Raw genomic sequence first — 27,524 nt, forward strand, 5'->3', positions numbered from 1 at the left:
AATAGTTATTAACTATTTACTAGCTACCTAGCTAAAATAAATACCAATTTACCTGTAAAATAAAACCTAACCTGTCTTACCATAGCACCTAACCTTACACTACAATTAAATAAATGACATCAATTAAATACAATTAACTAAACTACAAAACCCCCCACTAAATTACACAAAATAAAAAGAAATTATCAAATATTTAAACTAATTACACCTAATCTATTAGCCCTATCAAAATAAAAAAGCCCCCACAAAATAAAAAGAAAACCTAGCCTAAACTAAACTGCCAATAGCCCTTAAAAGGGCCTTTTGCGGGGCATTGCCCCAAAGAAATCAGCTCTTTTACCTGTAAAAAAAAATGCAAACAACCCCCCAACAGTAAAACCCACCACCCACACAACCAAACCCCCCAAATTAAATCCTATCTAAAAAAAACTAAGCTCCCCATTGCCCTGAAAAGGGCATTTGGATAGGCATTGCCCTTAAAATGGCATTTAGCTCTTTTTCAGCCCAAACCCTGAAATTCTATCAGCCAAGCGGCATTCAAGGGACGTCATCTTGGATCACGTCCCTTAAAGGAACCTTCATTCTTCGTTAGCCATCGTCAGAAGAGGATGCTCCACGCCGGATGTCTTGAAGATGGAGCCGCTACGTGCCGGATGGATGAAGATAGAAAATGCTGTCTCAATGAAGACTTTTGCCGGCTTGGATGAAGACTTCGGCCCGCTTGGATGAAGACTTCTGCCGGCTTTGATGAGGTCTTCTGCCGCTTCATTGAGGATGGATGTCCGGTCTTCAAAAACTGTAAGTGGATCTTCGGGGGTTAGTGTTATGTTTTTTTTAAGGGTTTATTGGGTGGGTTTTATTTTTAGCTTAGAGTTTAGGCTGAAAAAGAGCTAAATGCCCTTTTAAGGGCAATGCCCATCCAAATGCCCTTTTCAGGGCAATGAGGAGCTTAGGTTTATTTAGAAAGGGTTTTATTTGGGGGGTTGGTTGTGTGGGTGGTGGGTTTTACTGTTGGGGGGGTTGTTTGTATTTTTTTTTTACAGGTAAAAGAGCTGATTTCTTTGGGGCAATGCCCTGCAAAAGGCCCTTTTAAGGGCTTATGGCAGTTTAGTTTAGGCTAGGTTTTTTTTTTATTTTGGGGGCTTTTTATTTTGATAAGGCTATTAGATTAGGTGTAATTAGTTTAAATATTTGATCATTTCTTTTTTATTTTGTGTAATTTAGTGTTTTTTGTTTTTTTTGTAATTTAGTTAATTGTATTTAATTAACGTAATTTATTTAATTGTTGTGTAAGGTTAGGTGTTAGTGTAAGACAGGTTAGGTTTTATTTTACAGGTAAGTTTGTATTTATGTTAGCTAGGTAGTTGGTAAATAGTTAATGTCTATTTACTAACTAGTCTACCTAGTTAAAATAAATACAAACTTATATGTGAAATAAAAATAAAACCTAAGCTAGCTACAATGTAACTATTAGTTATATTGTATCTAGTTTAGGGTTTATTTTATAGGTAAGTATTTAGTTTTAAATAGGAATTATTCAGTTAATGATAGTAATTTTTATTTAGATTTATTTTAATTATATTAAAGATAGTGGGTGTTAGGGTTAGAGTTAATAACGTTAGTATAGTGGCGGTGACATTGGGGCAGCAGATTAGGGGTTAATAAGTGTAGGTAGGTAGCGATGACATTGGGGGCGGCAGATTAGGGGTTAATAAGTGTAATGTAGGTGGCGGCAATGTTAGGGGCGGCAGATTATGGGTTAATAAGTGTAGGTAGGTGGCAGCGATGTCGGGGGCAGAAGATTAGGGGTTAATAAGTGTAATATAGGTGGCGGCGATGTCGGGCGGCAGATTAGGGGTTATTAAGTGTACTATAGGTGGCGGCGATGTCAGGGCCGGCAGATTAGGGGTGTTTAGACTCAGGGTTTATGTTAGGGTTTTAGGTGTAAGCATACATTTTCTTTCCCCATAGGAATCAATGGGGCTGCGTTACGGAGCTTTATACTCCTTTATTGCAGGTGTTAGGCTTTTTTTCAGCAGGCTCTCCCATGGATGTCTATGGTGAAATTGTGCACGAGCACGTAAAACCAGCTCAAAGCAGCGCTGGTATTTAAGTGCGGTATGGAGCTCAATTTTGCTCAACGCTCACTTATTGCCTGCTAACGCCGGGTTGATGAAAACCTGTAATAGCAGCGCTATAGGGAGGTGAGCGGTGACAATAACTTGCAAGTTAGCACCAAGCCGCTCATAACGCAAAACTCGTAATCTAGCTGATAGTCAATTAAAACCAGGCCCCGAGTTAGTAAATGCTTCCACTCTTGGGATGGAAACAGAATGTGAGACAATAAGGAGAAGCATACATAGGTGTCCACCAATCACAAGCTGAGTCTTGCTCAGGAATGGCACATGGCACACATTGTGAAAAAAAAAAAAAGAATTTTATGTAAAACAAAAATGCTCTAACAAAACAAAAGAAGCAATTCATGTTTGCACTTTTAATGTACTATGACACATAATGAGAGCAGGTGGCAGCTATACATCATGTAATTACACATATAGAGAACTATTTTACGGCTTCCAGGCACACATACAGGTTGTAATAAACAGTGAATAGAAAACTACCCTAACATAATTTATATGTGTATTTGTAAAAAGACAACTTTAAGGTTTCTACCAGAGAACGTTTGGGGCTTTAACCCCTAGTAGACCCCACAGCAACACACTTCGATAAAGGGTATTTATTTTAAAATTCATGATAGAAAACATAAAAATTCAATTTTTCCTTTTGAATGACCATGTACTGTAAAATAAACAATAACTAAAAAGCTTCAACAACAAAATGATTATGAATCAGTAAATATTCAGTAAACTACTAATACATATTATGATCTAATCTACTCACCTCCATGAGGAAAAAACTGTGAATATATTTGTTTGAAGATATCTTCATTAACAGCTCCTGCTGGACATTCCTTAGATCAAATAAAAATAAAATTAAAAATACAATTATAATCATTGATAATAAAACATATGGTCAAGAACATAATATGGAAGCTAATAGATCTCAGTTAAACTAATGTTTAATTATGTAAGGACAAATATCAAATAACCTAAGTAATGCAAATAATTAAATTAATTTGTTATATGTATTAGGTACATATTGTATAAAGAACTGAAAACATTTGAATAATCATCTGTCTAGTTTTCTACCTTTCAATCTATCAAGCAGATCACAAACCCAAAGAGGAGATAAACAATTAAGAAGGTGTAGCAGCAAGTAACATACAGGTACCAAACTGACACCTCAATCATCAATTGTTGTTTCCTATTAAACATTTTGTATATAACAACAATGTATATGATATATAAAATATAGTAGAATTGCATAATCAACACATGCATAATAACAAGACATTCCATTAGCAATTAATTTCAAAGTTTGCTTTAATTTGACGGCCCCTGTATCATGTGAAAGCCATCAGCCAATCACAGAATCATAAACATAAACACAGTGAATTCTTGCACATGCTTAGTAGTAGCATACTAGCCGGTGCCTCAGAGAGTGTGTATATTAAATGACTGTGCACAGTTTTGTAATGAAAGCAATTTGGAAAGTTGCTTAAAACGGAATGCTCTATCAGAATTCGTCTCTTTAATGGATCATGTTACTATTTAATTAGTTTCAGTGCTCTATACTCGAACTTGAAAACTTTATGGAGAAATAAGTAAGGATGATTGGAAACTATTTAACCTATTTTATAAAGCACAGCATTATTACAGATTACATGTCAAGGAAAGCTACAAAGAGTGTTTACTTATATCAATGACACCACCTAAATTGTTTAAATCACTGATTATTTTACATACAGTGTCACATTAATGACATAATTGCTGACATCATAAATATTACAGTGATAATCATTTTTATTTTTAATGATTTTTATTTGAGGCTCAAAATAAGGCATAAATAAATATAAAACAGTGATAAATGAGAACAATGCAATATTTGCATGAAATAAGAGTTTCAGGCTGGCAATCGATACATCAAAAAATAAATATAAAGAAAGTAATATATCAACAGTCTGCCAAATAATAGATAAACCTCCTAAAAAGACACAAGAGGTCACTCTCGGGCCTCAGCAGTGTAGAAAAATACAAATCACAGAAGGTTATCTTTGATCAAAGGAGACCACTTTTGGGTCTCGGATGACTGGCCTCATTTTCCAATTTTTATATACAGTGCATAGAAAAAACAATAAGCTGCACATATGTTACAGAACCCAGAACAATATTAAATATACATCGTTATGTTTGGGGAGAAGCAATACTATTATTGACATAGCATATATAAATAACTCTCCTACAAGTTTAATCCCTCTATAACACTTTAAATAACTAGCCCAGAAACATGTTTCTTAGACCACGGGGCCGCGCTGAGTTGCCAGAACCCGGGTCAAGGTTCAGGATAAGGTCTGGACATGACAGTATATCTCTGGGTCGCCAGGTTATTGATGGCGGCGCTCTCATTTGGCCCTGGTTAGAGTCCCCCGGATGAGGAGACGTATGTTGGGGTCCATGCTGGTTGCAGTGTGTAGTGTAGTGAGGACGTGCCACTTATGTTAGAGTCGGGGCGGCTGGCCACATCACCCCGTGGATGGAACACCATTAGGTCTGTATTGGGTATACTTAGTTTATCGGTCGGCTGAGGATCCACAGTGTGGTGCGACGTCACCTTAGTACTCCACTCAGCATCGGACTCTCCATATCTCTGTTTGCTGATCTCGGAGGGTTCTGTAGGGCTCAGTAGTGTATAAGCAGGAGCTAGGTAAGTCAATGGGGGCCCAGGTTCATACTGGCTGGGGAGCCGTATCTCAGCAGTGTTCTGGCTACTGATATCTATGTTAGGAGATCGGCAAAGCAATGGTTTAAATGCGTCTGCTATAGTGTTGCACAGCTCTCTTTCAAAGTTCTCTAGCAAGATCTGTATTGCTCGGCAAGACACCTCCATGTCCCACCCGAGAAAATATTCTAAATTGCTCATATCGAGGCAAGTATCAGAGGGCAACTAACTACTTGCAACTTCTGCGACTGTAGTGTTAGGAATTGGGGACAGCTATCAGAGCTGCTAAACTTGATCTATCAGGAATTAGGGAAGGGAGGGTAGATGTGGGCCAGGCCGTTTAGTAGGCCTCCGCTGCGTACCACATCTAATCCGGTCTGCGTGGTTGAGATTCTAGATAAGAAGTAGATAAATCTGTTCCTTAGGTATTAGTCTTCAAAATGTCTGTCAAATAGGACACAGATTGCTAATCAAATGGGTGATAAACAGCAGATTTATCAGCACCAGGCCCCAGCCATTATTAAAAAGCAGCCATCTTGGTCGGTGTACGGACCGCCCACCCACAGTGATAATCATTTTGATTAAAATATATTCTTTAAATTTAATACAATATTTTTTTTTACCAAAATTAAAATATCTTTAGACCACATTTACATTCCTTCATCAGGACACATAGTTTGAGGAGTGTTTTTAGTAAAGAAGGGAATGTGAGGGCCCGTTGTGGGTCTGATGAGAAACTGATGACAGAGAGGAATGTGAATTTGAGAAAGTAGTTAAAGTAGATGAAGATGAGATAAATGAGAAGGTTGGTGGACAGAGGGATGAATTCTATGGAGGGTGGGGAGAGAGAGGGATGTATGCTACGGAGGGTAGGGAGAGAGAGGGATGTATGCTATGAAGGGTGGGGGTAGGGAGAGAGATGTATGCTATGGAGTGTGGGGAGAGAGAGGGATGCATGCTATGGAGGATGGGGGGATAGAGGGATGTATGCTATGGAGGGTGGAGAGAGAGAGATATGTATGCTATGGAGGGTGGGGAGAGAGAGGGATGAATGCTATGGAGGGTGGGAAGAGAGAGGGATGTATGCTATGGAGGGTGGGGAGAGACAGGGATGTATGCTATGGAGGGTGGGGAGAGACAGGGATGTATGCTATGGAGGGTGGGAAGAGAGAGGGATGTATGCTATGGAGGGTGGGAAGAGAGAGAGAGATGATTTCTATGAAGGGTGGAGAGAGAGATGGATGTATGCAATGGAGGGTGGGGGAGAGAGAGAGATGTATGCTATGGAGTGTGGGGAGAGAGAGGGATGCATGCTATGGAGGATAGGGGAGAGAGGGATGTATGCTATGGAGGGTGGGGAGAGAGAGAGATGTATGCTATGGAGGGTGGGGAGAGAGAGGAATGAATACTATGGAGGGTGTGGAGAGAGAGGGATGTATGCTATGGAGGGTGGGAAGAGAGAGTGATGTATGCTATGGAGGGTGGGGAGAGACAGGGATGTATGCTATGGAGGGTGGGAAGAGACAGGGATGTATGCTATGGAGGGTGGGAAGAGAAAGGTATGTATGCTATGGAGGGTGGCAAAAGAGAGAGATGATTTCTATGGAGGGTGGAGAGAGAGATAGATGTATGCTATGGAGGGTGGGGAGAGAGAGGGATGTATGCTATGGAGGGTGGGGAGAGAGGGGATGTATGCTATGGAGGGTGGGGAGAGAGAGGGATGTATCCTATGGAGGGTGGGAAGAGAGAGGGATGTATGCTATGGAGGGTGGGGAGAGAGAGTGATGTATGCTATGGAGGGTGGGGAGACAGAGGGATGTATGCTATGGAGGGTGGGGAGAGAGAGGGATGAATGCTATGGAGGGTGGGGAGAGAGGGGGATGTATGCTATGGATGGTGGGAAGAGAGAGTGATGTATGCTATGGAGGGTGGGGAGACAGAGGGATGTATTCTATGTAGGGTGGGGAGAGAGAGGATGTATACTGTGGAGGGTTGGGAGGGGGGATGAATTCTATGGAGGGTGGTGAGAGAGAGGAATGTATGCTATGGAGGGTGGGGAAAGAGAGTGATGTATGCTATTAAGGGTGGGGAAAGAGAGTGATGTATGCTATTGAGGGTGGGGAAAGAGAGTGACGTATGCTATTGAGGGTGGGGAAAGAGAGTGATGTATGCTATTGAGGTTGGGGAAAGAGAGTGATGTATGCTATTGAGGGTGGGGAAAGAGAGTGATGTATGCTATTGAGGGTGGGGAAAGAGAGTGATGTATGCTATTGAGGGTGGGGAAAAAGAGTGATGTATGCTATTGAGGGTGGAAAGAGAGTGATGTATGCTATTGAGGGTGGGGAAAGAGAGTGATGTATGCTATGGAGGGTGGGAAGAGACAGGGATGTATGCTATGGAGGGTGGGAAGAGAGAGGGATGTATGCTATGGAGGGTGGGGAGAGAGAGAGATGATTTCTATGGAGGGTGGAGAGAGAGAGATGGATGTATGCTATGGAGGGTGGGGAGAGAGAGGGATGTATGCTGTGGAGGGTGGGGAGAGAGAGGGATGTATGGTATGGAGGGTGGGAAGAGAGAGGGATGTATGCTATGGAGGGTGGGGAGAGAGAGGGATGAATGCTATGGAGGGTGGGAGAGAGAGGGATGTATGCTATGGAGTGTGGGAAGAGAGAGGGATGTATGCTATGCAGGGTGAGGAGAGAGAGGGATGTATGCTATGGAGGGTGGGGAGAGAGGGGGATGTATGCTATGGAGGGTGGGAAGAGAGAGGGATGTATGCTATGGAGGGTGGGGAGACAGAGGGATGTATTCTATGTATGGTGGGGAGAGAGAGTGATGTATACTGTGCAGGGTTTGGGGGGGATGAATTCTATGGAGGGTGGTGAGAGAGAGGAATGTATGCTATGGAGGGTGGGGAAAGAGAGTGATGTATGCTATTGAGGGTGGGGAAAGAGAGTGATGTATGCTATTGAGGGTGGGGAAAGAGAGTGATGTATGCTATTGAGGGTGGGAAAGAGAGTGATGTATGCTATTGAGGGTGGGGAAAGAGAGTGATTAATGCTATTGAGGGTGGGGAAAGAGAGTGATGTATGCTATTGAGGGTGGGGAAAGAGAGTGATGTATGCTATGGAGGTTGTGAAAGAGAGTGATGTATGCTATTGAGGGTGGGGAAAGAGAGTGATGTATGCTATGGAGGGTGGGGAAAGAGAGTGATGTATGCTATTGAGGGTAGGAGGAGAGAGGGATTAATTCTATGGAGGGTGGTAAAAGAGAGAAATGTATGCTATGGAGGGTGGGGACAGAGAGTGATGTATACTATTGAGGGTGGGGAGAGAAAGGGATGAATTCTATAGAGGGTGGGGAGAGAGAGGGATGAATGTTATTGAGGGTGGGGAGAGAGAGGGATGAATGCTATGGAGGGTGGGGGACAGTTCCCATAGACTGCAATGTAAAGGCACTTTTCAGTGCCGTTTGTTTTCTAACACTTCACTCCTACCAAGTTTAAAGTGCCAAAACTGACTAGAACTGTTATTTTTTAATAAAAAAAAATGTATGCTTACCTGATAAATTTCTTTCTCTTGTGGTGTTCATCCATTACTTGTGGGATATTCTCCTTCCCAACAGGAAGTTGCAAGAGGACACCCCCAGCAGAGCTGTCTATATAGCTCCTCCCCTAACCCCCACCTCCAGTCATTCGACCGAAGACAAGTAAGAAAAAGGAGAAACTATATGGTGCAGTGGTGACTGTAGTTTTAAAAAATAAAAACACCTGCCTTAAAGTGACAGGGCGGGCCGTGGACTGGATACACCACAAGAGAAAGAAATTTATCAGGTAAGCATAAATTTTGTTTTCTCTTGTAAGGTGTATCCAGTCCATGGGTTCATCCATTACTTGTGGGATACCAATACCAAAGCTTTAGGACACGGATGAAGGGAGGGACAAGGCAGGTACTTATAAGGAAGGCACCACTGCCTGTAAGACCTTTCTCCCAAAAATAGCCTCTGAGGAAGCAAAAGTATCAAATTTGTAGAATTTAGAAAAAGTATGAAGCGAAGACCAAGTCGCCGCCTTACAAATCTGTTCAACAGAGGCCTCATGTTTAAAAGCCCATGTGGAAGCTACCGCTCTAGTAGAATGAGCAGTAATTCTTTCAGGAGGCTGCTGGCCAGCAGTCTCATAAGCTAAACGGATTAAGCTTCTTAGCCAAAAAGAAAGAGAAGTTGCCGAAGCCTTTTGGCCTCTCCTCTTTCCAGAGTAGACAACAAACAATGCAGATGTTTGACGAAAATCCTTAGTAGCTTGCAAATAAAACTTTAAAGCACAAACCACGTCAAGATTGTGTAACGGACGTTCCTTCTTTGAAGAAGGATTAGGACACAGTGACGGAACAACAATTTCCTGATTGATATTCCTATTAGATACTACCTTAGGAAGAAACCCAGGTTTGGTACGCAAAACTACCTTATCTGCATGGAAGATCAGATAAGGAGAATCACACTGCAAGGCAGATATCTCTGAAACTCTTCGAGCCGAAGAGATAGCTACTAAAAACAGAACTTTCCAAGATAAAAGCTTGATATCTATGGAATGCAAGGCTTCAAACGGAACCCCTTGAAGAACTTTAAGAACTAAATTTAAACTCCATGGCGGAGCAACAGGTTTAAACACAGGCCTGATTCTAACCAAAGCCTGACAAAACGCCTGAACGTCTGGAACATCAGCCAGGCGCTTGTGCAAAATAATAGACAGAGCAGAAATCTGTCCCTTTAAGGAACTAGCCAATAATCCCTTTTCCAATCCTTCTTGAAGAAAAGATAGTATCCTGGGAATCCTGACCTTACTCCACGAGTAACCCTTGGATTCACACCAATGAAGATATTTACACCATATCTTATGATTTTCCTGGTGACAGGCTTTTGAGCCTGAATCAAGGTATCAATGACCGACTTGGAGAAACCACGTTTTGATAAAATCAAGCGTTCAATCTCCAAGCAGTCAGACACAGAGAAACTAGATTTGGATGTTTGAATGGACCTTGGAGTAGAAGGTCCTGCCTCAGCGGCAGAGTCCATGGTGGGAAGGATGACATGTCCACCAGATCTGCATACCAAGTCCTGCTTGGCCACACAGGTGCTATCAAAATCACCAAAGCTCTCTCCTGCTTGATCTTGGCAATCAGACGAGGGAGGAGAGGAAACGGTGGAAACAAATAAGCCAGGTTGAAGGACCAGGGCACTGCTAGAGCATCTATCAGCGTTGCCTGGGGATCCCTTGACCTGGACCTGTAACGAGGAAGCTTGGCGTTCTGGCGAGACGCCATCAGATCCAGTTCTGGTTTGCCCCATAGTTGAATCAGCTGGGCAAATACCTCCGGATGGAGCTCCCACTCCCCCGGATGAAAAGAGAATTATCTTGGAAACTTCCATCATTGCCAGGGGACTCCTTGTTCCCCCCTGATGGTTGATATAGGCTACAGTCGTGATATTGTCCGACTGAAATCTGATGAATCTGACCGCAGCTAGCTCCAGAATGTTTATCGGAAGGAGGGCTTCCTCCTGAGTCCACAAACCCTGAGCCTTCAGAGAGTTCCAGACTGCACCCCAGCCCAGAAGGCTGGCATCTGTCGTCACTATAGTCCACTCTGGCCTGCGGAAACTCATTCCCCTGGACAGGTGGACCCGAGATAACCACCAGAGAAGAGAATCCCTGGTCTTTTGATCCAAATTTAACAGAGGAGACAAATCTGTGTAGTCCCCATTCCACTGATTGAGCATGCAAAGTTGCAGTGGTCTGAGATGTAGGCGGGCAAACGGAACTATGTCCATTGCGGCTATCATTAGGCCGATCATTTCCATACACTGAGCCACTGACGGCCGAGAAGTGGAATGAAGAACACGGCAGGAAGTTAGAAGCTTTGATATCCTGACCTCCGTCAGAAAAATCTTCATTTCTACTGAATCTATCAGAGTTCCTAGGAAGGAAACTCTTGTGAAGGGAGAAAGAGAACTCTTTTTTCTGTTCACTTTCCACCCGTGAGACCTCAGAAAGGCCAGAACAATGTCCGTATGGGACTTGGTGATTTGAAAAGTCGACGCCTGAATCAGAATGTCGTCTAGGTAAGGAGCCACCGCTATGCCCCGCGGTCTTAGGACCACCAGAAGGGACCCTAGAACCTTCATAAAGACTCTTGGCGCCATCGCTAACCCAAAGGGAAGAGCCACAAACTGGTAATGCCTGTCTAGGAAGCGAACCTTAGGAACTGATGATGCTTTCTGTGAATCGGAATGTGGAGATAAGCATCCTTTAAGTCCACGGTAGTCATATACTGACCCTCCTGGATCATAGGGAGGATGGTTCGGATCGTCTCCATTTTGAAGGATGGGACCCTGAGAAATTTGTTTAAGATCTTGAGATCCAAAATTGGTCTGAACGTTCCCTCTTTTTTGGGAACTATAAACAGGTTTGAATAGAAACCCTGTCCCTGTTCCTCTCTTGGAACTGGGTGGATTACTCCCATAACCAGTAGGTCTTGAACACAACGTAAGAATGCCTCTCTCTTTATCTGGTTTGCAGATAATTGGGAGAGATGAAATCTCCCCTTTGGAGATGATCCTTTGAATTCCAGAAGATAACCCTGGGAAACAATCTCTAGCGCCCAGGGATCCTGGACGTCTCTTGCCCAAGCCTGGGCGAAGAGAGAAAGTCTGCCCCCTACTAGATCTGGTCCTGGATTGGGGGCTACCCCTTCATGCTGTCTTAGAGTCAGCAGCAGGCTTCTTGGCCTGCTTCCCTTTGTTCCAAGTCTGGTTAGGTCTCCAGACTGGTTTGGACTGGGCGAAATTTACCTCTTGTTCTGCATTAGAGGAAGCCGAAGCTGCGCCACCCTTGAAGTTTTGAAAGGAACGAAAATTATTCTGCTTGGTCCTTAATTTACTGGACCTATCCTGAGGAAGAGCATGACCCTTTCCTCCAGTAATGTCAGAGATGATCTCCTTCAGGCCAGGCCCGAATAGGGTCTGTCCCTTGAAGGGGATGTTTTGAAGTAACGTCTGCTGACCAGGACTTAAGCCATAGCGCCCTGTGCGCCAGAATAGCAAAACCTGAATTCTTAGCTGTTAGCTTGGTTAAATGAAAAACAGCGTCAGAAATAAAGGAATTAGCTAACTTAAGAGCTTTAATCCTGTCTAAAATATCATCTAACGGAATCTCCACCTGTAGAGCCTCCTCAAGAGACTTGAACCAAAAAGCTGCTGCAGCAGTAACTGGGGCAATGCATGCAAGAGGCTGTAGAATAAAACCTTGATGTATAAAAATTTTCTTAAGGAGACCCTCCAATTTTTTACCCATAGGATCTAGGAAAGCACAACTGTCCTCGACGGGGATAGTTGTACGCTTAGCTAGGGTAGAGACCACTGTTCCCTCTAAGGTGCGCGGTAGCGCAGCCGCGCACCTTCCCTCTCTGTGTAGCGCAGGCAGTACATCAGGCCGCGCAAAACACAGGAGGAATGAAATAAAAAGACTCAGCTGCTTTGTTTTCCTGAACAGAACATTGCATCGCTGCTAGAGTATATAAGGATTTGCAGTCCCGCTACTAGCTGCCACCTCTGTAAATTCTCCTGCTTACTTGCTTGCCCTTACTTCCCTTAGCATAATACGGTCACACCGATACATCTTCCCTTCTTAAATATGGCTGATACAGGATCCTGAAGTGGCTTAAGCGTAGCTATACCCGGAAGTGCCGCCTCGCCTCCTACTGCACAGACCAGAACCGTCGGGTTGGTAGAGGCAGCTGTGTACTCCCAGCATCAATCACCACAGTCACATCATGATTTCCTTCACCATAAATATGAAGCTGTCCACACGCAGCCTTACTGAGGTGAGCGCTGGACTGGTGAGTTTCAATGTGAGGAGAGGTCAGAGGTCATGAAGTGTCAGAATCATGATAGGATATGGATGTGCTCTACTGTCAGATAACTTTTTAGTACACATAGAGTGTCCCAATGCAAATTGGTTTAGTTAGGTTTAACTTTTTTTTTGGCAGCATATACAATTTTCTACATATATTCCCAAATATAACTATATATATCTAAATATGCCATAATTTTGCCTAAGATATTTGTGCATTAAACAAAGTAGAGTTTTGAGCCAGGGACAGTAAAGTCAAGATAAATCTTTAATAATTGTGACAGTTCATGCAATTTGAATTAAACAACTTTCCAGTTCACATTTTTTGGTCAAATTTGCTTTTTTTCTCATTGTCCTTTGTTGAAAAGCATACTTAGGTAATCTCAGGCATAGCAATGCACTTCTGAGAGCTAGCTGGTAATTGGTAGCTATACACAAGTACCTCTTGTCATTAGCTCACCAGATGTGTTCGGTTAGGTCCTAGTAGTGCACTTCTGCACCTGTTGCTTTTCAACAAAAGATACAGAGACTAGAATACGTGTGTGTATATATATATATATATATATATATATATATATATATATATATATATATATATATATATATATATATATATATATATATATATATATATATATATATATGTGTGTATGCTCAAAGCCGAACACAAGCGGTATCAAGCCTGCACACAGAAAAAAATAATTGCACACAACGAAAAAAAATTAGAGGGAACATTGGTAGAGACTGCTCCCTCCACCTTAGGGACCGTCTGCCACGAGTCCCGTATGGCAGCATCTATGGAAAACATCTTTTTAAAAGCAGGAGGGGGAGAGAACGGCACACCTGGTCTATCCCATTCCTTAGTAATAATTTCCGAAAACCTCTTAGGGACTGGAAAAACATCAGTGTAAACAGGTACTGCAAAATATTTGTCCATCTTACACAATTTCCCTGGAACTACCATGGGTTCACAGTCAACCTCCCTAAGCAATAAGCGGAGGTGTTCGAGCTTAAATTTAAACGCTGTCATTTCAGAATCAGACTGAAGCAACGCCTTCCCTGAATCTGAAATGTCACCCTCAGCTTCTGAGCATTGTGAGGGTATATCGGACACAGGTATTAAAGCGTCAGAGAGCTCTGTATTAGTTCTGGCCCCAGAGCTGTCTCGCTTTCCCTGTAACCCTGGCAGTTTGGACAATACCTCTGAGAGGGTAGCATTCATAACTGCCGCCATGTCCTGTAAAGTAAAAGAATTAGACGCGCTAGATGTACTTGGCGTCACTTGAGCGGGGGTTATAGGTTCTGACACATGGGGAGAGCTAGATGGCATAATCTCCCTTTTTTCAGTCAGAGAATCCTCTGGAGATAAATCTTTAAGCGCCATAATATGGTCTTTATAGTTTATAGAAATTTCAGTACATTTGGTACACATTCTAAGAGGTGGTTCCACAATGGCTTCCAAACATATTGAACAAGGAGTTTCCTCTATGTCAGATATGTTTAACAGACTAGTAATGAGACAAGCAAGCTTGGAAAACACTTTAATAAGGTGAAACAGCAATTAAACAAAAACATTACTGTGCCTTTAAGAGAAAAAAACTAGCACTTAAACTGCAAAATAGTGTAAAAATATAGTAAAGTCTTCGAAATGTTTACAGTGTGTGTAAGGGACTAAAGCAACATTGCAAACACTTGCAAATGGATGGTTAACCCCTTAGCCCCCAAACCAGATTTAAAAATGTCAACCACCGTTAAAAAGCAGTTGAGCACCTTGCCACAGCTCTGCTGAGGCTCCTACCTGCCCACAAATATGATTTGGGGAAGGAATAAACCCTTTATAATGGTCCTCAGATGCCAAAGGACTCCTCTAGGGAAGCTGGATGTCTCAGTCTGAATTAAAACTGCGCAGCTAGAGCGCTAAAATAGGCCCCTCCCACCATGTACTGGATGTCAGAGGGGCCTTAAGAAAATACTCCTAGGAGTATCTGACTAGCCATGTGGAAAACTAGGCCCCAAATAAAGATTTATCCCCCTCAGAGAAAAAACGTTCTATTTATGAAAACATGTAAACATTTTGACACTAAATAATATTAACATGAGTATTACCCTGTTTTGTAAGTATGATCCCAGTCGTTGTTAAATCACTGCATCAAGCTTACCTCAAATACACAAGGCTCTGTCAGCATTTTCTAGAACTTATTTATCTCTCTAGAAATAAAAATACTGAACATACCTCAAAGCAGGTAATCTGCAGACCGTTCCCCCAACTGAAGTTTTCCCATACTCTTCAGTTATGTGTGAGAACCGCAATGGACCTTAGTTACAAACCACTAAGATCATCAACCTCCAGGCAGAATTCTTCTTCCAATTTCTGCCTGAGAGTAAAATAGTACAACGCTGTTACCGTTTAAAAATAACAAACTCTTGATTGAAGGTAACACTACACTGTCACCACATATCTCTTGATACTTCCCTTGTCGAGAGTTGCAAGAGAATGACTGGAGGTGGGGGTTAGGGGAGGAGCTATATAGACAGCTCTGCTGGGGGTGTCCTCTTGCAACTTCCTGTTGGGAAGGAGAATATCCCACAAGTAATGGATGAACCCGTGGACTGGATACACCTTACAAGAGAAAACTATAATGTCCTCTATTTTGAGGGCATTTGGGTCACTTTTAGAAAATTAACCAGCGATCTAATCTCTGGTTAAATTAATTGCTACCGTAACCTCGCAAACAGTTGCATGATAGTTTAACGCTTCACTTGTAATCTAGACTTTGTGTAACCTTATTCTAACATAGATTAAATTACTTTTTATTTTGCCATTTCTAGTTTAGATGTTTTCACAGACTGTTCTAGATCATTGTTCCCTTTAGCAATTGTAATATAGACAGGATGCATATGGAAACACTTTATTTAAGATAAGAAAAATATCTCCTGTAATATTGTCAGTAAGAATAATTAATCATGTTGCTCTGATAGTAAAATGATAAAGAACCATTTTAATTAAAAAATGTATCATACTTTTCATCTTTTAATCATGATGAAGCTGTTAATATGTTTTTAAGCTCATTGGTAAAAGCTGAAGTAATTGTCTGGAATTGCAAGATAAAATCATAAATATGAGTCTCCTTTTGATCTGGTCTGCCTGCAGATATTAAAAATAATCCTTACACTTTATATTTAAGCAGCATTTCTTGTTTATTGTACCCATGGGACATTTTGTAATCAAGTGATTTAAAAGCTTAGTGGCAAGTACATTCAATTATTTTATTTTCTGTTCAATTCATACAATGAAACAAACAACAAATTTGTCAAAGTCTTCTTGTATTATACTGAAAAGCAATATGTGTCTTACATCATTTTATAACTGATTAATTACAGAAAATATTAATCTCCTGTGAGATGTGTTCATGAACTACATTAAAACAATATTGCGTCAAAGTCATAACTTCTTTTCCATCCCCATTTTCACACATTTTTATGGAATATAAACAGGGTCAACATTTTAAAACGAAGAAAATCATGGTTGATGATTAACACTTTGACATACTGGGGTCTATACAAATTCTGCAAAGCAACATATTGGACAAATTGTAACACCTGTGATGATTCATAAGAAATGCCTCTAAATAAAAGCTCACATTTGCACAAAACAAGGGTCTCACATACAGAAATATACTTTTATACCTTACACCTGATTCTAAAATTTTCTTTATTGAAGCCTTGGTTCCTGTGTAACAGACCCCAAAACAGGCTCTTTTTCCTTATCCCTGATTTTAAGTCTCTTACTGTAAGGGTTCCTTCCGACAATCCTCCACCATTCTGAATGACAGTAAGGCCTCTATTTATCAAGCTGTCTACTTACCTGCATTCAACTGCCCCAATACGCTCGCCTAAGCTCGCCTAAAATCGCTGCCACAGACCTGAATACATTCGCCAAATTTATCAAGAAAGTTGTCAAAAAGCCACGCACCAAGTACGGTGCGATGAGCAGCGGACTGTTGTTTACTAACAGTCATCAATCTCGCTGCTCTTCGGCTTATTTGCAGCTTTCTTGCTATACTGTCACTAAGCACCCAAACTGTACTATACTGTTTTACCCCCTATACCGCCACTCCCGGAGCCCCCCGCAACTACATAAAGTTATTAACCCCTAAACCGCCTCTCCCGGACCCCGCCGCAACTATAATAAATATATTAACCACTAAACCACTACTCCCGGACCCCGCCGCCACCTACATTATACCTATTAACCCCTAATCTGCCACCCCCTATATCGCCGCCACCTACATAAAGTTATTAACCCCTATCCTGCCAATCCCGGACCCCGCTGCAACTAAATAAATTGTTTAACCCCTAAACCGCCGCTCCCGGAGTCCGCCGCCACCTACATTATACATATTGACCCCTATCCTGCCCCCCCTACACCGCCGCCACTATAATAAAGTAATTAACCCCTAAACCTAAGTCTAACCCTAACACCCCCTAACTTAAATATAATTTAAATAAATCTAAATAAATATTACTATAATTAACTAAATTATTCCTATTTAAAACTAAATACTTACCTATAAAATAAACCCTAAGATAGCTACAATATAATAATTACATTGTAGCTTTTTAGGATTTATTTTTATTTTACAGATGTCAAGGTATATGTGAGATTAATAAATATATATTTTAATCATATATTTCAAGATTAATAAATCTGTATCTTTGATCAGATATTTTCACTGATCAGTAGAAAATAACTCATTGCATTCAGAAGAACTAGCTTCAAACAGGTTTAGTTCTCCCCCACTTCTTCAATTGCACAGGAGACATTCTTGGCTAAAATGAGAACAAAGGATTGACTCTGGGAGATCTCACACACTCAATATTTTAAATCATGCAATTGTATAATTTAGCAAGGAACTGAAATATAACACAGTTTATTTAACCATCTGTATGATTGCCTGTGAACCAATGTTGGATGACAGCACTTTGATGCATAGAGCAGGACACAGGCCAATATATGGATTTCCTACAAGGGAGATGCCGATCCGTCTGAGGAAATGTGAGAACTGCAAGCATTTTTCAAGGGGAACTGGTAATTGGCACAGATTTCTTTGAATGGCTCATGCTGTGTGGCTGATAACACAGAGAAAACACAGACAAATGCTAAGGTATGACTCTGAAAATACAGCACACAGTGAAGACACATGGCTTACATTATGATTTCAAAACAACTGTATATATTTTAATGGATATGAGATATATATATATATATATATATATATATATATAGATAGATAGATAGATATATGTATATGAATATATATATGTATATTTTGAAAGCATTGAATATCTTAACCTCTGTGTTTTTAAATACATATTTGTGGACCTGAAAAGAAATAATTAATGACACTTATTACTTTATTTTAGATGGAGTGCCTGCGTGAGGTGAAATAAGTCATATCATATAAATATGAAATAAATGTTTATAAAGTTTTAAATACATCTTTTAAAATATAGTGAGATGAAGATATGGAAGTTACTTTGATATGATATGATTATAAAATATATATTTTTTTTTCTTAGACTAAATAAAATATAAATTATTTTAATATAATGTTAGATGTATTTGATATTTCATATCAAAATGATCAGAAAATTCATTAAAGATATAACTTATCCAAAAAAATATTGTGAATAGTTGTTGCAGTAAATTATGATAAAATGAATAACCATTTCATAAAAATACTGATTTAAGTTGTTTCAAATGTTGCTATGTCTGATTGTAATGATGCCACCTAAGGGCCAATACCGGTAGGACAGTTAAGGGAATTACTGTTCAAAAGATGCGTTACCATAGTAAACATGCTCAACTCCGTTAAGGGCCAATCCAATCAGGTATTCCAAATACCCAATCAGAAGGGACCAGGAGGCCCACCCACAATTTACCAATGATGGAAAACTAAATAAAAAGTGAATGCAATAGAGAGAAGGACAGATTTCCTGCTGAAGCTAAAACTTGTAACTGGTTCCTGCTGGGCGTGAAATACCACTTTACTTGAGCAAAGCTAATCTACCTTTCTCATTGATTGCGATATACACTTATTGGTGATCTGAGGTAAAATAATTCCTACCAAGGAATATTGGATATCGACTGCTTTTTTACTCTGGTAACGTATTCAAGGTTTTTGTAAGATAAGTTATATGCATAGTCAATTTGTATTTAACCCCTTAATGACCGCAGCACTTTTCGATTTTCTGTCCGTTTGGGACCAAGGCTATTTTTACATTTTTGCGGTGTTTGTGTTTAGCTGTAATTTTCCTCTTACTCATTTACTGTAACCACACATATTATACACCGTTTTTCTCGCCATTAAATGGACTTTCAAAAGATACCATAATTTTCATCATATCTTATAATTTACTATAAAAAACATTATAAAATATGAGGAAAAAATGGAAAAAAACACATTTTTTCTAACTTTGACCCCTAAAATCTGTTACACATCTACAACCACCAAAAAACACCCATGCTAAATAGTTTCTAAATTTTGTCCTGAGTTTAGAAATACCCAATGGTTACATGTTCTTTGCTTTTTTTGCAAGTTATAGGGCCATAAATACAAGTAGCACTTTGCTATTTCCAAACCACTTTTTTTCAAAATTAGCGCTAGTTACATTGGAACACTGATATCTTTCAGGAATCTCTGAATATCCATTGACATGTATATATTTTTTTTTAGAAGACATCCCAAAGTATTGATCTAGGCCCATTTTGGTATATTTCATGCCACCATTCCACCGCCAAATGCGATCAAATAAAAAAAATTGTTCACTTTTTCACAAATATTTTCACAAACTTTAGGTTTCTCAATGAAATTATTTACAAACAACTTATGCAATTATAGCATAAATGGTTGTAAATGCTTCTCTGGGATCCCCTTTGTTCAGAAATAGCAGACATATATGGCTTTGGCTTTGCTTTTTGGTAATTAGAAGGCTGCTAAATGCCCCTGCGCAAAATACGTGTATTATGCCCAGCAGTGAAGGGGTTAATTAGTGAGCATGTAGGGAGCTTCTAGGGTTAATTTTAGCTTTAGTGTAGTGTAGTAGACAACCCCAAGTATTGATCTAGGCCCATTTTGGTATATTTCATGCCACCATTTCACCGCCAAATGCGATCAAATTTAAAAAAAAACGTTAATTTTTTCACAATTTTAGGTTTCTCACTGAAATTATTTACAAACAGCTTGTGCAATTATGGCACAAATGGTTGTAAATGCTTCTCTGGGATGCCCTTTGTTCAGAAATAGCAGACATATATGACTTTGGCGTTGCTTTTTGGTAATTAGAAAGTCGCTAAATGCTGCTGCGCATCACACGTGTATTATGGCTAGCAGTGAAGGGGTTAATTAGGTAGTGTGTAGGGAGCTTGCAGGGTTAATTTTAGCTTTAGTGTAGAGTTCAGCCTCCCACCTGACACATCCCACCCCCTGATCCCTCCCAAACAGCTCCCTTCCCTCCCCCACCCCACTATTGTCCCCGCCATCTTAAGTACTGGCAGAAAGTCTGCCAGTACTAAAATAAAAGATTTTTTTTTTTAAAGAAAAAAAAAAAAAGCATATTTACATATGCTGTGTTTAGGATCCCCCCTTAGCCCCCAACCTCCCTGATCCCCCCCAAAACAGCTCTCTAAGCCTCCCCCTCTGCCTTATTGGGGGCCATCTTGGGTACTGGCAGCTGTCTGCCAGTACCCAGTTTGCACAATCAAATGTTTATTTTTTTTATTTTTTTTTATTTTTTCTGTAGTGTAGCTTCCCCCCCCCCACGGACCAACCCCCACCACCTAAATAACGCCTAAGGTTTTTTAAAAAAAAATTACTGGTCCCACTTTTATTTTGGGACACATTTTTTTCTGTAGTGCAGCGGTCCCCACCCGGTCCCTGCCCCGGCGCGCGCCTGTGCGCGCCCCCTCGTGCACGTGCGTGCTCCCGCGCGTGCGCCCGGGCTTCCACGCCCACGATCCCGCCCCCCTCCACATGACCAGGGCCATCGATGGCCGCCACCCACCTCCCACACCGGCTCCCACCCACCAACGATACCGGCCATCGATGTCTGGTGCAGAGAGGGCCACAGAGTGGCTCTCTCTGCATCGGATGGCCATCTAAGGTTATTGCAGGATGCCTCCATATCGAGGCATCACTGCAATAACCGGAAAGCAGCTGGAAGCGAGCAGGATCGCTTCCAGCTGCTTTCCACACCGAGGACGTGCAGGGTACGTCCTCAGGCGTTAACTGCCTTTTTTCTGAGGACGTACCCTGCACGTCCTCGGTCATTAAGGGGTTAATAGATTTAAAGAAGCAGTGTGTTTTTTCAAGTTAGCATTTCACAGCCTATATATATATATTGTTTAAATCTGTATCTGATTGGCTAAGTAACTCATCTGTGCAAGTTCTGAGATTGTAAGTTAATTTTGTATTAGGATTGCAGTTAAATAGCAGAATATATATATTATCCTATTGTTTTATAAACACTGTTTAGAATTGTATTACTTGGATGTTAAAGGGTTTTTAGTCCCATTGTGTTAAATAAATAAAGACTATTTATAAATAAGGTGGGTTTTTAATATAAGCGTGTATGAATTTTGCATAGCATATTTAAATAGTTTTCAAGCGCATATAATATTATTTCATTTCCTTTTATTGCAAATATATTTCCATATGTTCACGGATATTAACTAAATAAAAGAATTCAGATATTTATATTAATTGTATGGTCTAGTAGATGCATGGTTGATTAGGGTTTCTATTTTTTTTTGTATTGAGTTTATAACCCTGCCATAAACTGATATATTATTTGGATAGCACTACTAAGATTTTCATAAATATACTGACATAATAATTGGAGGCACTGTTCTGAGATTTAATAATATTCATCATAATTGATATAATATATTTGTAAGTAAATAGAAATTATTATAAAAGAGAGAATTTTTTTTTTGCATATTTCGATATTAATATTTTGAAGATATAATTTTTGAAAAGTTGAAATATTAATTTTCATATTTCGAGATTGATATTAATATCTTGAAATATTATTAAAGATGAATTTTGAAAAATTAATAAAAATATTAATTTTTCATATTTCAAAATTAATCAAAATTATTAGTTTTTCATATTTTCAAAATTAATCAAAATTATTAATTTTTCATATTTCGGAATATTAATTTTTCATATTTCAAAATTAATAATATATTTTTTTTGAAATATAAAATTTTTCTCTCTTTTTATTGGCAAAAATTGTATTAGTGTTTTAGTTTAACTAAGTACTAAACCAATATAATAATGTCTGTAGCCAGAAGTGACTTATTTAATTCTATACATAGCGATGAAAATAGTCCCATAACCATACCTATTACTAAAGGTCAGTTACCTTAAAGGGAAGTTTAATATTGCGGGTGAATTAAATGATTTTATGGATATGCTTGAAACTAGGGCTAAAAATATTACCGTTAATAATAATATGTGGAATGAAGAAAATGAATTCTGCCAGGAATTATTAATGATTAATCAATGCAAAGCTCCCAAAAAGTGAGCAGAACTAATACTAAAATCTTGGCCCCTCTTAATATGCATTATTGACAAAATGTCGTTTTGTGTCACAGACAAACGATTGCAAATACAGGAGCTAGAAAATAGTATTCGTTCCTCGCGCAGACGTGAAGAGGGTTTAAAAATAGCCAAAAATAAAATGGATGAATTTGCCCAAAACCTAGCCACCTTAGATAAGCATAATATAGACTTAATTGCGCAAATACAAGATTTAAATAAACAGCTTGCGTAAAGCCAGAGAGAATTAAGCGATTTAAAAAGGTCATATCGCCATAATGAAAACCCTTATATTAACAGTGAGAATAATGCAGATAATGCTAACTCCTTTAGCGAACGCGTCAGGGACGAGGTACAAAAATATATAGAACAATATAGACAAACGACCCCTAACGGGTCAGAAATAGATTTCCCGAATAGACAATCCCCTCAGGATGTAAATCCAGAGGACAGCTGTAGCGCAGCTGGCGCGGGGGAGGGAAACTCTAACAGAGAATCCCAAAATAAGTCTGATAAAGTCTATGATTCCCATAAAATAATCACCTTCGTACAACGTGCAGTACCTATATTCTCCAATAAGGGAACAACATCTGTAATTGATCATTTACAGGCTTTTGAAAATGTGTTAGCTATAATGAATGTTACAAGTGAGAAATTGAAAATTGAATTTCTGCCTTGGGTATTTGACAGTAAGCATCACAAATTCTTTGCTTCACTAAGGGATATGAATATTCATTCCTGGAATGGGGTAAAACGACAATAAAGAAAAGAATTCGGGCAATATCGCACTAAAACTGCTGCGAAAATAGCGCTATATGGTTTAAAGTGTCGTGCGAATCAGAGTCCAATCGAATTCCTTTCTGTATTGAAAAATGCGTACAGTATGGCTGAAGATAATCCCAGATTTGATGGCTCAGAATTTGTAAATTTATTTTTTGAAGCATTGCCTACACCCATCAAAATTAACTTAGCTAGAGATTTTGATGAGGACTGCTCATTGGAATGGCTGATCAAAGAGAGTACAAAATTATACTCTATTCAGCAGTCCAGTGAGCAGGGGGTTAAAAAGGAGTCAAAACCCAAAATTGTGGCAGAAACTAGGGTTTCACCTAGCCCTCTCAATTTGGAGTCTAAAAAGAAGACATCTGCAAAGGTGGCCAGTCAAAACAGGCCATCTCCACAGAGGTTTAACTCTGCCCCCTCCCCTACACAGGTTGAGGCGCAGGGAGACTATAACCAAAGTGGGGGACATAATCAGGTGAATAATTACTCACAAAGAGAATACACACCAAATAATTGGTATCCGCGCAAGGGTAGATACAATAGACGGCGAAGATATTCTCAGGGTAACCAGACACCCCAGGTATATAATGCTCCCCAAAGTACTAATATTGAACAAGCTGAACCCCAGGGGCAACCACGCCAGAATAGAAATAGCGACCCTAATTCTGAGGGAACCCAATGGTCCAGGAATCAGTACAATGGGGCACCAAGAGATAGGCCCAGGGGTAGAGGTAACTTGTACAATCAGGTAGATATGCTGTATACCCAGTTAAATCGGTTGAGCGAACAAATCGCTAATATGAGTAAAAAATCTACGGCTCAGCAACCGAACAATACTTTTTTAGGGGTACAGCCAGTGGTCAGCAGTGGACCACAGGCACAGTCATAAATACTGCAGCATCACCTGAGGGGGAGGGGAGAGATATACAAAATGTAATAATAAATATCAATGATACTAATCATGTTCTCTCCCCACAGACCGAAAACGGACAATTTAGCTGTGATGACAGGCAACCTCATCCGGGAAAAATTAACAAAACTCTTCCCTTGCAGCTCTCTCCTAACCTTATCTCCACAGATGCAGTACAAAAGAATCCAGCCGACCCTGTCATAGAGGAAACAGGTAGGTATGAAGGTTCCTCTGCATCGAATGATATGGCGAATTCAGGTAACACGTGGCGAAGCCCACAAATGTATGATAACGCCAACTTTATGTGTGAAATGGTAGAAACTGCAGGAAGGTATTATGTATTAGTTGAGCTGCAAGATTCCGTCTCCAACCCTATCAAGGGATTAATTGACAATGGGTCACAGGCAACTATCTTATCCCACAGGTACTACACACAGCTAAATGAGCTAACACCCCACAAACCTAAAATAAAAGAATTTGACGGTTCTCTAATAGGTGTTGGGGGTGACTCCCTAAAAGTTTACGGTACTGCCTGGTTAAAATTTAAATTGGGGAACAGGGTCATAAGACACCCTGTCATTATAGTGGATCTGCCAACTGATTGTTTAATTATTGGTAGTGATCTCCTGAAGCAATTAAGCACCATAATTGATTGCATAAATAATGTAATTTGGTCACAAGTTAAATGATCTATCAATTATGAAAAATCTGGTATATCTCGCACCCGACATAGCTGTCACATGGTGGAAGAGAAACCAGATGCTGTGGAGATTCATTCCAGGAATAACTCTGTACCTGAAATCACTATTCTACAAATAGATGATCAGACTCCTTTTAGTGGCTCTGATGGTAATACTTTTAAAATTTCGCCCGGAAAGATAGCGAATATCTCCCTAGATGGTGATGTATTAACCACATCACTCCACAAGGGGGATCATAAAATCCCTAAGGGGGGAGACCACGCTCAATACCTCACAGGGATTGAGAGAGTTAAAGAGGATCTATTTATCCCTATACAAGTACATGACCTTGGTAAAACCAAGTATGCTAAAATAAACTTAAAACAGGAAGCTAGCTATATAAGCGAAGGTTTATTAGTGCAAATAGCTGAACCTAAAGTGATTAAATATCTTTCTCCCCAAGACCACTGTGTCAACGGCCTGGATGACAGGTCTGAAAGCTATAACATCACAGCTAAGTGCTTATTATCTATCTCTATAGGTAATAAGTCAGTGAAGCACCTGTTTTTAGTTTTAAATACTCCCCATAATCAAATATACATTGGCAATGATATCTTACATAGATATGCCATACAAATAGATTTGATTAATTCTTGCCTTTGGAGCAGGTTAAAGGGGGACCCTGAAGTATTTCAGGATGAAAATGCAGCCCTAAAATCAAACCAGCAATTGTCATATGCTGTGAATATGCAGGTATCTAGCGATGTTATAATTCCTGCTGGGGCTGATAAATTTCTTTTACCCTTACAGGTAAAGAGAGGTCAGAAATTAAAAACTTCTGAAACACTAATTTGCCTCTCCCATAGAATACAAAATCTGGGTGTCACAGTAACCTACACTCCTATGGTGAATATTGGAACTGTTCCAATACATATTATTGTGCATAACATGACCCCACAGGATATAACATTATCCAAGGGAACTACCATAGGATATGCACTGGAATCAAGTTATTACACTTTTGGATTCCAGAATAATGTAATTGGGCTAATACCTGAAGGATACTTAACTGAAGAACAATTAATAGAACAATCCTTTGCATCTATGCCAGAGGGTCTATTTAATATTCAGTCCATTTATCCCTTCAGCTCAGAGGAAGGCATCTGTAAAATTGAAGAAGCCTCTCTAGTGTTTGATCAGCCAATCAAACAGCAAGATTACCCCAATACCCAGAGTCATGGGAGCAATGTAAATTATAATCAAGGGGATCTCACCTCTAGGCTGGAAGAAGCCTATGAAATAGGACAGCCTGAAATCTTTCCAGGATTTCAGCAAATAGTCGAAGAGCAAATATCCTTAGCTAATGGCTGTTCCAGCGATGATGAACGCCAACAGCTGCGAGAACTCCTGATGGAGTACAAGGATATTTTTGCTAAGGATTCTTATGACTGTGGTACTACAGACTTGCACATTGCAAGAATACAAACAGATCCCGATGCACCACCTGTATTTGTCAAACAATACAGACTTCCCTTAGCCTCATATGATTCTCTTGCAGAGATCATAAGGAATTTGGAAGAAAGAGGTATTATCAGACAGGTGCACAGCTCTTATAATAATCCTATTCTAGGTGTCCTTAAGCCCAATGGACAATGGCGTTTGTGTGCTGACTTAAGACAGCTAAACAAACGAGTATACATGTCTGTCTGGCCTGTACCATACATTGACCAGTGCCTAGCACAAATGCAGGGATCAAAAATTTTCACTGCCATTGATTGTGCACAGGGATACTGGACCATAAAGGTACATGAAGAGGACCAATATAAGCTGGCGTTCTCTTTCCAAAAGGTCCAATATGCATTCCAGAGACTTCCATTTGGATACATAAATTCTGGACATGAATTTGCTGTATTCATGCATAAGGCTATGCCTGACGCACTGGAAAGGGGGACCTTATCTTATGTTGATGATGTTTTAATCAAAAGCACAGACTTTGAAAAACACATCGCAGAGCTTAAACACGTCCTCAGCCAACTTAAAAGGGCAGGTGTCAAATTATCCCTGCAAAAAGCTCAATGGTGCCACACTCGTGTAAACTTCTTGGGACATGAAGTTACCTCTGAAGGATTAAATCCCCAAAAGAAAAAGGTGGAAGCTGTAGTGAATTCTAAAAACCCAACTAACTTAAAGGAATTGAGATCATTCCTGGGTATGACGAATTATTCTCGCAAATTCATTGATAATTATGCGGAATTAGCTAAACCACTACTACTTCTTCTAAAGAAAGATGTGAAATGGCACTGGAGTGAGTCTCAAGAGACAGCCATCAGAGAGCTGAAGAGAAAACTCACTCAAGCACCTTGCTTAGCATACCCTGAAGGTGGTAAACCTTTCTTCTTAGAGACAGGTTACACAGATATAAGCATGAGTGCTGTTTTATACCAAAAGCATGATAATTTGAACAAAGCCATTGCTTATGCGAGAAAAAATCTATCCCCAGTAGAAATAAAGTTTAACAATTGCGAAAAAGCCCTCTTATCTACTGTATGGGCTCTACAAAATTTCCGCAGCTATATACAGGGCGAGAAAATTATTGTAGAAACGGCCCACCAGCCTTTGCTATATTTGCAAAGTGAGAGAATAAGAGATGGGAATTTGTCTAATAGCCGCATAACAGCGTGGACTCTTTCCTTGCAAGGCTGGCCATTAGAAATTCGCTACAAGCAGAATAAAAAGAATCCAGTCGCACAAGTGCTTACTGAGCTCCACGACTGTACTGCTAGAGATCCTGGGGAAGAATTATC

General features: G+C 40.0%; 1 protein-coding gene across 2 annotated transcripts in view; it reads right to left on the bottom strand.

Moving 5' to 3' along the window:
- KCNIP1 (potassium voltage-gated channel interacting protein 1) overlaps nt 1-27,524 on the bottom strand; it is an 80,527-nt gene that overhangs the window by 22,639 nt on the left and 30,364 nt on the right. Inside the window, exons 3-4 of one of the 2 annotated variants that reach the window (XM_053716168.1) lie at nt 22,224-22,229; nt 2,902-2,971 (exon numbers count right to left, since the gene is read on the bottom strand). In XM_053716168.1, the coding sequence (XP_053572143.1) occupies nt 2,902-2,971; nt 22,224-22,229 (76 nt within the window). The remainder of the gene's footprint in view (nt 1-2,901; nt 2,972-22,223; nt 22,230-27,524) is intronic. The other variant, XM_053716167.1, reaches the window with a different exon arrangement.

This window comes from Bombina bombina, chromosome 6 (assembly GCF_027579735.1).
Source record: "Bombina bombina isolate aBomBom1 chromosome 6, aBomBom1.pri, whole genome shotgun sequence".
NCBI classification, from domain to species: domain Eukaryota; kingdom Metazoa; phylum Chordata; class Amphibia; order Anura; family Bombinatoridae; genus Bombina; species Bombina bombina.